The following is a 14,823-nucleotide window of genomic DNA, read 5'->3' as shown; positions in this document are numbered from 1 at the left end:
GTGTCAGACTGTGGTCGCTCCATATCCTTCAATCAGTTCAACTTACAGAGATAATATAATGGTGGGAATTATGCACCCACATTTACTTGAATAAATACTAGTCTGATTCTCTGGCAGTAGAAAGACCTCAGCTATACAGCTCTTATTTAATCTTTAGAATTCTCCTGGAATTATTTGCACAATCTGGCTTGCTTTTGTTGAAGTTGGAATGGTATGACTTCCTATGCATAAAACCAACTTTTCCTGTGGTGTTTTTGGTGTGTTTCAGGGGAAGGTTCACCTGGAGCTGAGACTGAGTGAAGTCATAACAGACACTGGTGTTGTCTGTCACAAGCTCGCAACAAGGTAGGACTTGAAATGTAGCTGTGAAGTTGTGAGAAACAGACTGCTTGCAAACAGTGTGCAGTGTTTCATTTAAAAATAGTTGGAGGAATCAACACATTTAGTTGAACGTTGAATATTCTTAATCAGAGATGTCCTTATGAATTTATAGCGTGTGAGTTTTTTCATTTTCCCTTTTCCTTCTTGCTACATAATCTATGTAATTTTCTTCCTAATAGCCTTAAATGTTAATCAATCCCTTATCCAATTTAGTCATGCCATAAATACGAAAAAGACATCAAAGCGTAATGATAATGTCCTTCTAATTTGCATTAAGGACCTTACCAGCTAAGTAAATTTGTAGCACAGCTTGTGTGGTGAGTGTGTTACAGAGCTGACTTAAAGCAAAAGTTTGCTATCGCTTACTAAGGCGGCCTCAGAATCAGCCATCCAGTCTCATTCAAGTTGGAACAGAGATGTCACAGGACTCAAACAGCAATAAAGATTTCTCTGTCCTCTGAGGAGGAGTCTGGAAGACCACTGCTCTCTGGCCACACCAAAGCCTTTAATGTTACCTCAGAAGCAGTGGCAGAGCTGGTTGGCTTCTGTGAGGAATGCTTTGTGTTCTCTGGCAGAAGAGCTATCAAAATCAGACTGCTGGCATCATGCACTTCTGTGTCAGTCATGTCAATATGATAAATGCTCTGCTAGGAAAATTCTGACCAGCCCAATTTTCAGACCAGTATTTAATATCATTGTTTTGCTGCCTTTCCTAAGGCTCTGTCCTGGTAGTCTTTACATCTAGGACATGTTAACAAATGCAGGTGACCATATGGTGACCTCCATCACTGTAGGTTCACTCTTGGTATGAGGATGTGCTGGGGTAAGTGGTCCTGCCTGCCTGTGCATGTTCCCCCTGGCCATGCAGGTCCTACCAGAGCTCTGCAGGTCCTACCAGAGCTCTGCAGCAGGTACATTTGACCTCTTCCTCTCTGCAGTCTGCTCTCATGAGGCAGGGGATATATCAGGGGATAGTCTGCTGCAAGTTATTGTGGGGGCTCTGAGCTCCAGTGAACTTGTTAATCAGGGCACAATGTTGCTGGAACACAGCTGAACCTCTTTGAGAACAAAAATTGCCATGTCAGTATAGCTGTGCACCACCTGGAGGACCCAGCCTTCCTCTAGCTGCTACCTGAGGACTCTCATCATGTCATTTTCCATTGCCCAGTTTGAATATGACCAAGTGATGGTGGTCACACACTTTCTGAGAAACCAGAGTCCAAACCTGTATCTACCAAGTCCTAGGCTGACATCTTTTGTTTAAGTGTTGCTTGTATTGCTATTGGTCCTAAGGCTTTGGGGGATGGGGAAATAGAAGGTAGGAAAAGGCAATTTCTTTCTCAGAGAGGGTGAATGTGTCTGGGACATACAGGACAGTGGGTTTATCACTGAGCTTGGACTTTCCTTGAAGCAAGCCTGGAGGATAGTGAGTTTAGACAGGGAAAAGGAGCACAGTTGTCCTGGTTACCACATAGAGGGTTTCTTTTTGCTTTGGCCTTTCTGAAAGTGTGTACTGCACTGCTTAGATGTGGTACAGCCACAGAGCCTTCTGTCCTTATCCTTTGAACCCTAATTGTGGGTTGAAATCCTGTGATGTCCGTGACTCTGCAAACATAGATTAACTGCAATGCCCTTCTGCTCCCATCTGTTTTGAATAGTTAGGATGTGTACTGAGGGACCTTCAGAAGTGTTTGCCTCTGTTTGTTTTATTCTGAGGGAGTATGCCATACCACAGCCAGCTGTCTTTTAAAGGTTTTGTCTTCGGTTAAGTGGGACCCTACAAAATTACAATACCAATAGATTTTTCAGTGAACTTCCTGAAATGCTAGAAATAGGTGTCTGAAAAGGTCCTTCTTAATATGTAATACATGCAGCCTCTTGCTTCATGAATAACAGTAGGGCAATGACTACTTTAACAGTGTGATTTCCTAGCTTTCTATTCATTTGGCCAGACAGCTTTTAAATACTTATTCAAATTTTTGTTTATATATTCTCGATTTGAAGACTATTTCATAAACGTTCTACAATGCAGATTAAAAAAAAACCAACTTAGATTGGTTTGTGAAGCATTCTGTAACCATGATTTGCTAGGTATTGTTCAGCGTATTAGCTGCACTGTGTAGAAAAATCATGAGGTTTTAGCCACTGAATCATAATGAGCCCAGGTGTCTTAGAAACAAAATTTGAGAATCAGAGCTCAAGCAGGCTTTTGTCTGCTGAAACTGTCTTCTCCCATTGCCACCTTCTCTTTGGTATCTGACCTGGACACTCTGTCTAGTTTCCACATTTATTTGTTATTTGAGTGGTAAGTGACAGTAGAGCTTAGCAGTTTAAATAAGAAAACTGGGAAAGATGAATGTTTCTAGAGTATGTAGATCCATTGATGCAGGATTTCATGGCAGTCTGTCTTAGCTGTGGGAATGAAGAAGGGAATGATGAAGGGGAGTGTTCACATTGTGGGGGAATAAAAAGCACTTCAGAATGTAGTCCAGCATTTTCTTCATGCCACACTGCTTGCTTCAGGAAGGTCTACAGCAAACTGCAGCTCTTAACATTTTTCCACATGATCTGAAATTTCTTGCAGGTTTGTTCATAGACAGTCTTGGTTCTAGTGCTTCAGCCTGTATGAAAAGAATGTGGTAATTAAGCAATGCTCAGCTAAATGTCTCTGTAGCTGGAATTTGCCAGTGAGGAGAGGCAGAACCTTTGTTAGAGGTAGGTCATGGGTGTAAAGCAGAGACTAGGTGTTCTAGGGAAGTGCACGTTCCTCTTGAGTGTTGTGAAGATAACTGCTTTCCTTGTGAATGTCTTGTGGATGTTACAGTGAGCAAATAAGACAAGACTGTAAAAATATGAGCAAGAATCTAGAATCACTTCATCTTAACTGAATTGTTCTGGTGAATCTAATGCTTGTCTTGTGAACTTTCTTGACTTTGTTTTAAAAAAAATATAGTTTGTTTTAAATGAAGCATTTAGCTGCAGAGATGAACACTATCCTGCAAATTCCCTCATACATATAACTGGTTGAAAACAGTTGAGGTTTGCAGGGAGAACAAAAGCACACAGGCAAGGAACAGTGGCTAGCTGTTTGAAAATACCTTAGAGACACTTGCTTTTTTAAGCCCCGGAGTAGTGCTTGTTTTCGAAGACTACGTATGTAGGCTAAATGAAGACTTGGCCCAATTAGGAGACTTTTTTACCTCTCCAAAAGATATGAACTTACCCACAGGTCTTTATCAGTGTGCCCTCTGAGCCTGTTCAAATTGCTGCCACCTCTGCATTCCAGAAAGCCTGGAAAGCAGCTGGGGTTGAGCCAGCCTGCAGTCCCATGGAGCATGCTGTGAACAGTCAGCTGGATGAATGGATGGAAAAATTCATCTGAATGGAAGGGCAAATTAAAATATTTAAGTGCTGAGCTCTTGAACGTTAAGTAGTAGATTATTAAAAAATGCAAAAGGCAAGTGTGCTTCCTTACCCCTGCCGAGGAAGCAAAAAATTCAGTTCAAAAACTGTTATCTAATAGCTTCTCCTTAGGAATCATTCAGTACTTTCATTTAGTCTTAAACCACTAAGCTGTTGTGCTTCATCAGAGGCCATAGTCTCAGCCAGCTGCTACAGCACAATCTCCTGGACTGAATCCCTGCAAAAGATTAAAAGGAGAAGCATTAGTGGATTTAAAAGTTACATGGACAATACAGATGTAGGCACCACAGTCACACTGCTTGTGTCCCCCAGCAACAACTTCTGTCATACTCTATAGGAACCACAGCTCTCACTTGGGATGCTCCTTCTGGGAAAGGTTTGCTACTTATGGGCACCCCCGTGGGACCTGGTGCAAAACCTGGTGATCCTTGTGACTGGTCCCCATAAGTCTCCTCTATCCCAGCTACAGGACTTGGGATGCAGGCTCTTGATGTCTGTGTTCACATCATACAGATGTACATTCTGCTGACCACAGACCCTTGCCCAAGTGTGTCAGATAAAAAACAACATGCATGGACTTTGTGGTTTGGTACCTTCCTGTAGCTGCATTTGTACTAAATACTGTTGTGCCATGTAGTGAGTCACCTTGAGTGCTGGGGAGAAGAAAGTCTTGCTCTGGTAGGTCTGGCTTCTCCCCTTTTTGCCTTTCACTCACAAAAGATCTTGCGCCGTGTTCCTCCACGCTTTTTACAGCTTGTTGTGACTATCAACATCTGGCCTCATCTTCCACTGGCTGTGAAGTGAAGGCTGTCTCCTGTTTGTCACCTGCCAGAAATCTATCTGTAATTTTATGAACATTTTTAACGTAGGCCATGGAAAGAAGTGGTCAAGACTCTCCCATGCTTCCGGCTGCTTGTGTCCATACACACCCCTTTGTGCTGACATACAGCTTCTGGCAGTTGCTTGAGCAATGTTGTATTTTATTTTATTTTTCCCCTCATGCTTTTAAGATGAAACAGACCTTAATCCTGTGTATCCTAGAAACTGCACTTTACTTTTGCTGTAATGCAGAAGGAAAATGACCAGGGAAAGATTCTCTTTCTGCAGCCGTGCTGGGTGGAGGGGTTTGAACTAAGTCACGAACAGTGTGTGTCTAGCCATATTACACAAACACATCTGAAAATCAATGGTATGTACTTCTAAATTTTTTTATGAGCCACCACTTCCCATATACAAAGACTTTTCCTGCTTTGCAACCAAAGTACTTGGAAAGGATCCCTAGACTTTTTGTAAACCTTTCCCAACCATTGCTAGAGCAGGTTTTGGGCAACATTTCTGTGTTTAGCACAGAAAGGTGGTTCCCCAGAGGCTTTAAGGGCCTCTGTGCTGTCCAGACAATTTTGTCTCATCTGTCAGAGCCACACAGGCAAGGAACAGCAGGTACATGCATTTGTATTTATTTAATAAAGAGGAGGGCTCCTGTAGATAGCTTTGTAGCAATCTGTAGGCTTTGCTGTGGTTAAGCTACTAGAGGCAACATTTAGAGGCAGTGTTCTGTATTTAGCAAGATGACATCTTGCAGCATGCCTGAAGGAACAGGCCACTGAACTCCTGTTGAAAGTCAGAGTGAGCTGGGAGCCTGGCTCCCTGATCATCCTTTGAGAATTCCAGCATGTGTATGTAATTAGTCACATTTAAATGTCTGTATTTATTCGGTGTCCCCAGCTGCTCCTTCCAAGTGTTGTCTTATGTCTTGTCTCTTAGTTTTAAAAAAGCTTGGAAACATCTGCTTTGGAGAGCTCACCCCTCCTCCCCTCCCCTGCTTCTTTTATTCTCCCACCCAGTAAATCTATATAGCTAAATAACAACATACGTGCTTCAGAGGCTACTGCTATCTTTCACATGTAGTAACACAGTTTTCCAGTAAACAATTAATAAGTCCACAAATACATTATCAATGCTGAAATTTTATTTGGAAAGTGAGGCTTTTGTACCTCTGGTATGGAAGATGTGGCTGCTCTGCATTAATTTATGAATTAAATGCTGTGCAGCTCTCTTGAGGGCTCTACAAGATGTGTTCCGACCATGTGGAACAAAGTTGAATGGGCAGTTTACAAGAGCAAGCAGGAGCGGAGACAATAAGTAGGTATGACATCCCCAAGATAAACGCTTCAGGGATTGTTAAAAGAACAGTGACTGATCTGTGGGCTCTAAAAGCCTTCTGAAGAGGAAGAGGGAGGTAAGGAAGAAGGTTTCATTTGTCAGGTGTGGTTAAGGTCTCTGCCTAGGTGTGGGTGTCCTGGGACTTGGTGGTGGTTCCCTTGCCTTCCCTGCCATGGGAATAGAGCACAGAGCATGCAGTGAACAGCATGTGACCTTCCTCTCTGGTGGCTCACATTATAGATCTGAGCTTTCTTGTCCATGAGCATCGCTGCTCACTGGTTGACAATCACTGCCCTAAAGCAGATTGACTTTATGTAACTGTTTAAAAATCTCTTATGCAATATGATGTTTCTAAGGTAAAGGTAAATGATGCTTCATTTTGAAAATTTCAGAGGCTCAGCCTTTTTGTTCTGTTGGTCACAACTCAGGAAGGGCAAAGTTATGTATATCAAGTCTGGTTGGAAGGGCTGAGATAATGGCTGTTCCTGCTTTGGATCAGCAGTCTGGATCCTAATCTAAAACATAAGAGGAAAACATGATCTTGTCTGGTGCAGGTCTGCTGTTTCCTTCTGTGATTGCAAAAAGTTGGGGTTTTTTTCCAAATTGGAGCTGATTTTCCACCAAAGTGTCAGCAGGAACCTGGGGTTCTTTCTTCATGGGGGCAATGTTTTGTTGCTTTGTGAGGCAGTAGTGCTCAGTCTCAGGCTCCTGATGGTTATGTTGATGTGGTGCAGGGCTGCAGCTCCTGTTGGAGGTCAGAGGAGGCCGGAGCTGGCAGTGGCTGCTTTTACTGTCATGTTACAGCTCTTGGTGCTGTGCTTACATCCAGAATGGGTCCATGAGACACCCAGCCCTCTTGGGTTTGCTGCTTCCAGTTTAGAGACCATACATTTGTGATACTTTAGAGAAGTTTCCATTCTACTGCAGCCAGCTTTGACCTCACTTCAGGGTCAAATGAAGCTTATTTTCCTGCCTAAAATATGACCTGCATCAATTAGAGGTAAAAAGGTACTGCTAACTACAAGAAGGCCAGTTTAATGTATGCATCAATCAGGTGAACTCACAGTATTTTGAAACATTTCAAGTTCTGTTTGCTCCTGGGAAGAAATGCTAATGAAGGCATGAAGTAGTTTCACGGCTTCATTTTGAATAAATTCATGCATCCATTAAATGTGTTAAAATCTCCTTTCTCTGGAGAGCAAGCCCTGCATCAAGCTGCACCTTTTCCTGCAGGATTACATCTTGATCATGCTTTTAATCTTGTGTGGGTTTCATAACAAATTGATGGGGGGAAAATGCTCAAAGGTTAAATAACATAGTATCTGGTACTTTTATAATGAAGTGCTGCAGTGCTGTTGGTTTTGGGAGTACAGAGGGGAAGAAAGAAGAGAGATGTATCTTTTTAAGGCTTTAATATAGTACATAATTTTTTTCTTTTTTCCTTCCAGCTCTTATAACACTGTTTACACTGTCTCTGCTGTGCTTCTCCATCCCTACCATAGCCTCTGTCAACTATTTTGTAGCCTAAATCAAGTTTCAGTTGTTCTCCATTAAACCTCTGATATATAGAAATACTGTCTTCTGCTGCTGCTGTGTTTCCCACTAAATGAAGCTTGTTTCACACTTCTTTGTTTTTGTATTCAGTGTTTCTTCAGTGCTTCTCCTCTATTCATTAAATTCTTTATGCAAATCACATATAAGTGTCATTTTATCTGTAATCCAAATCAACAGCAACTTCAGTTACACTCTTCTTCATCAGAACATGTTTTAAAGTGCTCACCATTTTGAGATTGGATAGTCATCACATGACTCTCTGGAATAGCTATAAAACTCAGTTTGTAATTAAAGACTCAAATGTAAGTCTCAAGCCGTTCTGTTTTAGCAGTAAATGGTGCTGTGTAAATAACATGGCAGTACTTCCTGTTTTACACAGAGTAGGCACAGACTGGGGTTATAAATGGAGGCAAATTATTCAAGCATAAATCCTTGATTTAATGATTTAATTTCTAAATGTGCTTGAGGTCACAGTGTTAGGGTGCTTCAGGGGCATTACAGAGTATTCCTGTAGTGCCCGTGTTTGTAAAAGGTGCGTGGATTTTGAGAGCTGTGAATTGTTAGCACCTTTCAGTAGGCTGTTAATGCCCCAAATGCCTGCAGTTTTTACTTCACTGATGTCCTTTACTGATGATCAGCTGGAAGAGTTCAGTTACATTTGAGGTCGAGCCCTAGGAAAAGCCAGCTAGCTGTCTTGCAACACGACCTATATCAAAAGGTTCATCCCTTCAGAGTACAAGGTATTTAGCATAATACAGGGCTGAGCTTTTGCACCCTGTTTCATTCTGAATGATGCTTGGGATTTCTACAGCTTCTGTGGCAGGCACCATCCAAAACCAGTGGAGAAGTTTCTAAAGGAGCAATGTGATGAGGCACAAATTACAGTTGTCTCTGCAGATTTTTTATCTCTTGCTCCAAGAGCAACACTTGCCGACATGATATTTAGGTAGCAGAATGGAGCTAGGGACAGACATCAAGGTAGGACAGAAATAGGGAAAGCTATTCCCTATAAGGAAAGGGTAAGGAGGAAGTTGCAGGAGGGTATAAGGAGGGTAAAGAGGAAGTTGCAGGGCCCCAAGTGTTGAGGTTGGACGATTTAGTTTTTTGTTTGGCTTCTTTGTTTATTTTTTTCAGAAATTAGGAAAGCAGAGACATGGTACACAATACCTAGGAAAGCTTGTCATTAACTTCATTGTTCACAGAAGGACTTGTTGAGAGGAAGTTATTGCAAAAAGTCATACAGTGGATGTGGCAATAATGAGAAAGTATCTCTTGTCCTACTCCATCTGGAATCATGTTTGTGCTTCTGGGTACATTATTGTACTGAGAATGCAGCTAGTTATGTGCTATGACTGTGTACTTTCCAGAATCTATAGTGCTAAAATCACCTGTAAAAACTGTATGTCCTCCTGCTTGTCTGTCTTGGTGGTAAACCTTTGACTTTGATGCCATTTTTTGAAAATTTCAGTAAGAGTTGATTGTGGAAAAATTAATCTATTTTGCCAATTATATATTTGTAACATAAAAAGCTTTTGAGAGTCTGATGAAAAATCTTTCAATACGCATTGTTAATAGCATTTTGAGACCTGTCTTTTTCACTGTCCCATTCCTTTCTGCCCTACAAGGTAGGTTGCTAGTTTATCTAATAGATTTGTTCTCACAAATACTAAGAGAAAAGGGAAATACTCTGAAAGAAATTGCAGCAAGCACAGAAATTGTCAAGGAGGTTGTGCTTTTGGAGGCAGTAATGTCTGCAATTAATTTTAACTTATTTTACTGTTGACTTGCTTCCAAGCTGATGGTTTTGTAATAATTTCATACAAGCTTCAAACAGAGGCAACAATTCAGCTAGACTGTATACAGCTGCAGATGTACTTGCTGTGTATGGTTTTACCCTTTTAGTTGTTTGACAGTCTCTGCTGAATTGTCCAGTTTTATGCCCCACCAGTCCAAACATCATGTTTGTAAAAGGTGGCACAATGTGACAGCAGACTCTATTTATGTGCTTTTCAGTCAGAAGCTGCTGAGAACTGCTGTGTGCAGCCCTTTCCTCCCTAGGGACATCCAGGCATGCTTTCTTCTCTGCATATCCATTGAGTTTAATAAAATTAGTAGAACTGGAATATCTTTTGAAATCTCTACTACTTATTCAAATTCTGTGGAAAATGACAAGTGATTTAAAAAAAAAAAATCATCAGCAGGAGATTGATTGACAAATGCAGACAGAGAGAATTTTCTCTTAAGCTTCTCTCTTTAGGAGACTGGGCTAAAAAGCATGTTGTTAAACTCAGAAGTGTTCATGGAAGCACTAAAGGAAAAATAGAAGAGCTGGAAAATATGTCTTAGAGTGAGTGACTGCTGGATTTGTGCAAGGAGAACTTTGAAGACACCAAGCTGGGGAGGAGGGTTGATCTGCTGGGGGGACCTGGACAGGCTGGATCCATGGGCTGAATCCAGCGATATGGGACACACATTGAGTGCTGTGTCCAGTTCTGGGCTCCTCAGCTTAGGAATACCTTGAGGTATTGGAGTGTGTCCAGAGGAGCCCTATGAAGCTGTTAATGAGAGAGCACATCCTGTGACGCTGAGGGAGCTGGGGCTGTTCAGCCTGGAGAGGAGGAGGCTCAGGGGGCACCTTCTCACTCTCCACAACTACCTGAAAGGGGCTGTAGCCAGGTGGGGGTTGGCTTTTCCTCCCAGGCAACAAGTAACACCACAAGAGGATGTAGTCTTAACTGTGCCAGGGGAGGATTAAGCTGAACATTAGGAAGAATTTCTTCACAGAAAGGGTGATTGGGCATTGGAAAAGGTTTCCCAGGGAGGTGGTGGAGTCCCCATCCCAGGAGGTGTTAAGAAAAGACTGGATGTGGCAGTGAGTGCCATGGTCTAATTGATAAGATGTTAGGTGGTAAGTTGGACTTGATGATCTCAGAGGTCTTTTTCAACCTAGCTGATTCTGTGAAATCTCACTGAGCACATTATTTAGAAGAGAGTCCTTCTGAATGTATGCTTACTTATTCCTAATGTAAATAATAACCAATGTTTGGAAGCTCAAGACTAGTGGGAAACAAGTAGTAAAACCATTGGGGGTGGGGAGCTTGTTTGTTTTTTGTCATGATCGTTAATCAGCAAACAATTTCATGTGGAACATTTATTAAAATATAGTTGATTCCTTTGAGTTAAGCCTCAATTGCTCTTCAGAAATATGCTCTCAATATGAAGTAAACATCTTGAACTTGTTGCACAAATTTAGTAGGTGTGAGCTTTCATCACTGTCTCAAAAGAGGCCAGAATGTGATCCCAAAGATCCCTTTTCATCCCAAACTATGAGGATAAACGTAACACCAGTATAAACTCTTTCTACAATAACTGGTATTAAAAAGCCGATGTGGGCTACTAGTTACTGCTGGTTATACCAGCATGCCTATCTGGCTTTGCCCTAATTTGCATCGTGGTTTTTCCATAAGATGAAGTGACAAGCCACTAAAAACTTCAGTAAGGAGCACTTTACACTGCTTTTCATCTCAAGAGCTTGTGCTGTACAAGCAATGGTATAACCACCACTTGGTGAAGCACATTCTTCTTTGGATGGGATATCATAGGTTTTAGCTAAGCCTATAACATGACTCACCTTTCGGAGTAGAAAGTCAAATGGGATAGTGTGCCAAATTGTTTACAATTTGTGTAATGCTTTGTTCCTGGTAGGGGCTACCAGATTTACCATTTGTATGTGCCTTTGTTCTGCAGGTAATCACAACTGGTGCTTTTTCCTGTCAAATAGGTCAAAGGGATTTTGTCTTCCATTAGAATTTTGTGGATTCCTGTCCAGGCACCATCTGGGTTTTGCTCCATAGGTGTTTTCCTAACATCTTAAAACTTGTAGAGAGTCTTAAGAGCTTGGTGCTTTAAGTTGTAGCATTGCAGAGGATGATGCTTTATTAAGGAGGTTTCACTGCTAATGGAAGATTTTGTCTGCAGGACTTACTTGCTTTGGTGTTGCTACAGAATGGCCGCAAAACATCCTTCATGGAATTTCTGTATTACATTCACAGTTTGATCCTTCAGACACAAAACGCTATTGCATGTCTCCTTGTAGGACCAGAGGAATTATTCAAATTAGGCAAGTCACCATCCTGTGACAGCTGTTTTTTAAATAAATGGTTTATGAATCCTGTTTGATCTCTTTTTTTGCCAAGTCAGGGACATTGGTAAGGGTTTTTCAGTTAATTTCTTTGGAAAGTAAGTTACAAAATGTACATTTTGATCCTTATGACGATTGTGCTTCTTTGATGGGGCTTTGAGCAGCTTGCTTTAGTGAAGGGTGTCCTTGCCCATTGCAGGGGAGTTGGAACTTCATGATCTTTTAGGACTCCCTAACCCAAACTATTCTTTGAATAGCTCTATCTGTATCAGTGTAAAAAAACCAGGTAAATGAAAGTTAACAAGCCTGATCTGTATGTTGCAATTTATTTGATTTACTAAAGAAGACTCTCCACAGACTTGGTATATCTGGTTTAAATTGAATGTTTCTGGTTTGAGTTGGGCTTCTTTTTTAAAAATAAAGGGCAGTTTTTGAGGATATAATGCCTTGATTTCCATGTTAAATACTGGGTGCTTTTTGTTTTTTGCCTCCTGTGTTTGATTATTGCATTGTCCATAATTGCAATGAGATACATTGACATCTTTTTAGATATGTAAATCCTGATAGAATCAAGTTCTTAATATTATTTTGTGAATTCTAGTTGGAGAGCATTTTTATGTTCACTGTGACACAATTTGTATAACTTTAGCCCAGTTCTCTTATGAAAACAAATTCAGTGTATCAGCATTACTTTGGAACTTAGTTGGCAAGATGGTTAACTGCCATGAGGTCTCAGCAGGGCTAATGAATCAACCTAATTTGAATTCCATAATGAAAGTGTTGCAAAGTGTAGCAAAGATTACTGTCCTTTAATAATAACTGTTGTTAATCAATATCCCAGATTGTCTGATGGTTCTCATAAATGTAATCTAGAGTTTTTCCGAGTTGTTTCAAGATGAGTTTTTTAAAGCATTAAAGGTTCTACCTACCTCATGTGTGCCAAGGCATTCTCATTACAGAAGACTGTAGCCTCTATGAAGTGTTTGGAGGCACCTTTGATTGCTTTCTAGTTCCACAGGTAATTACTTCTTTTCTTTATAAATTAAAACCTATTTTTGTATTGTTTCATTTAGAAAGGTGTATTTCTTACTACACCTGATTAAACTTTGTTACTACATCTAATTGAATCTTTGATGTGAAAATCTATGTGGAAGAGTATTCAAGAATTTATTTAGTAGATAAATCATACTTGGATTGGGTAGGGATGAGAAGAAGCTGGCTGGGCTTACATTCTGGGTTTACATTTGCATACAGTTGGTGCTACAGCTCTCATTAAACCATCTCATTCTCTTGTGTTCCCTTCCTGTGCATCCCCCATCACCCAAAAGATGCTTCTCAGCTGATCCATTCTCTTGGTCCAAGAGTTCTGGGTTGTTGGGCCCTGTAGTTCAAATGTGTCATGGCATGTGATTTAGATGCTCTTTTCCAATCTGCTGTGCTTCATGTTCTCCCAGTTGTTCCAGGTATTTGTTGGTTCAGGTCATTCACCACCATGTGTAAATTTTTAATTAAAATACTACTGTCTATGGCCAGCCTGGGATATCTGTTTGACATGACCATACTCAGCACTTGGGAGGCAGCTCTTGCTCACCAGCTTGGTAGGAAAGCCCTGGGATGAACTGCTTCTATTTATCTCTTTTGTTTCTAAGAGTTGAATACGCCCACTCTCACACACCCACTCCTCCCCACTCCCCACCAGGGTGCCTTATTTCCTTCTCTCTATTGTAAATTCTTTAAAGCTTCTGCTTTTAGCCTTCTCCCTTATCTTTTACTTCATAATCAGATTCCTGCCAGTAGGCTCACAAACTTTTGGGTGATTCCTTAGGAACGTTTCCTCTGCCATGTATCACACTGTCTTAGGGATAAGTGTCAGTTATTCTGATAGCGTCTTCATTTTGTCTTCCTTCTTGTTTTATGGTATCAAACATCTAATAGTTGTAGATGCTTCTGGCCTCTGCTGGTTGGTGGAGGGAAGTCAGGACATGCTCCTGCAGCTTGTTTTGTTTGCTTATGTGCTCATGTATGTAAACAGTGACATGCAAGTGCTGCGTGCCTGCAGCTCCTTCCTGGGAGCAGGTTAAGCTCGGACAGATCTCAAGTCAGAAATCACTGCAGTTTTCTTTCCATAAAACCTGTATTTCCCATACAGAACTGAGATGAATATACCTTTCCAAGCAAATAAAAATGACATGGGAGACTTTTGTGTCATGGTCTGGCTTCATTATTTAGCCATAACAGCCTTTCTGCCTCTCACTCCCATGGTGCCTTTTGGTCTTCTTTCTTTTCTTATCAGCCTGTACAGACAGGATCTCATTGCTTCCATTTAGGATTGCCATAGGCCACAGTCAGCTCAACTAAAGCAGCTGGCTGGGCTCTGATCATTTGCTGTGTATTGTAATTGTTGCTGTTTTGTGCTTCACTCCTTTTGCATTTCTCACCATGCTGCATTAACATGAGTGCTTCTGCAACTGCCTTGATATGTTGACCCATTCCTTGGCTTCCTGCCATACTACATGAAATTCAAATTCTTCACTTGCCCCTGCAAGAATCAATATGGTAACATCATTAAGCACTTTTGCCCTTTCCTGATTGTACCTCCTCTTTTGTTTTGCTATTCCGTTACAATTTCTATGTACTACTTGCTTTACTTTAACTTGTCTTTGCATCTTTTGTCTGCTCTGAATATCAGAGAAGACAAAAGATGCAAAGATGCATGTACTAGAAATAACTTGTGCTTGCTTAGCCTTTCTCTTCTCTCCTGTTGTTAAGTTCTTGTTCCCTGTTAGTAGCTGGGGTTGCCAGTCTGAGACCAAGGCAGGAGGAAATGATGTCAGTGCAAGGAATAGTCACTAAATCAGTGTAAAGCAAAATTTCAATGAGCTTCTGTCTCTGCTTAAAGCCTCAGGGCACTGTTGTAGAGGATAATTTAACCATTTTTTAATACTAACAACTGAAGAGTTTTCTGAAGAGGCTTTTAGGAAGCTTGCAACTCTTCTGTAATTGGCTCATAAACTGGCTTAACTACTAATGGATTAATTCCTTGTCCTGTGAGAACAGGATGGCTGACACCCACTCTTTAGTCTGCTCTCTTTAGTACAGAGTACAGATGGTACTCTGTAAATGTGTGCTTTTAAAAGTCTTTTTAGAGTGGGTATTGGAAA

At 41.0% G+C, this 14,823-nt stretch overlaps 1 protein-coding gene across 2 annotated transcripts in view; it reads left to right on the top strand.

Moving 5' to 3' along the window:
- Positions 1-14,823, top strand: part of RASA3 (RAS p21 protein activator 3) — a 130,087-nt gene that overhangs the window by 72,965 nt on the left and 42,299 nt on the right. For both annotated transcript variants that reach the window (XM_041418144.1, XM_041418143.1), the window contains exon 5: positions 269-345. In XM_041418144.1, coding sequence (XP_041274078.1) covers positions 269-345 — 77 coding nt within the window. The remainder of the gene's footprint in view (positions 1-268; positions 346-14,823) is intronic.

Source organism: Onychostruthus taczanowskii, unplaced genomic scaffold (genome assembly GCF_017590055.1).
Source record: "Onychostruthus taczanowskii isolate IOZ18803 unplaced genomic scaffold, ASM1759005v1 scaffold58, whole genome shotgun sequence".
NCBI lineage: Eukaryota > Metazoa > Chordata > Aves > Passeriformes > Passeridae > Onychostruthus > Onychostruthus taczanowskii.
This window is presented reverse-complemented; position numbering and strand designations above follow the sequence as displayed.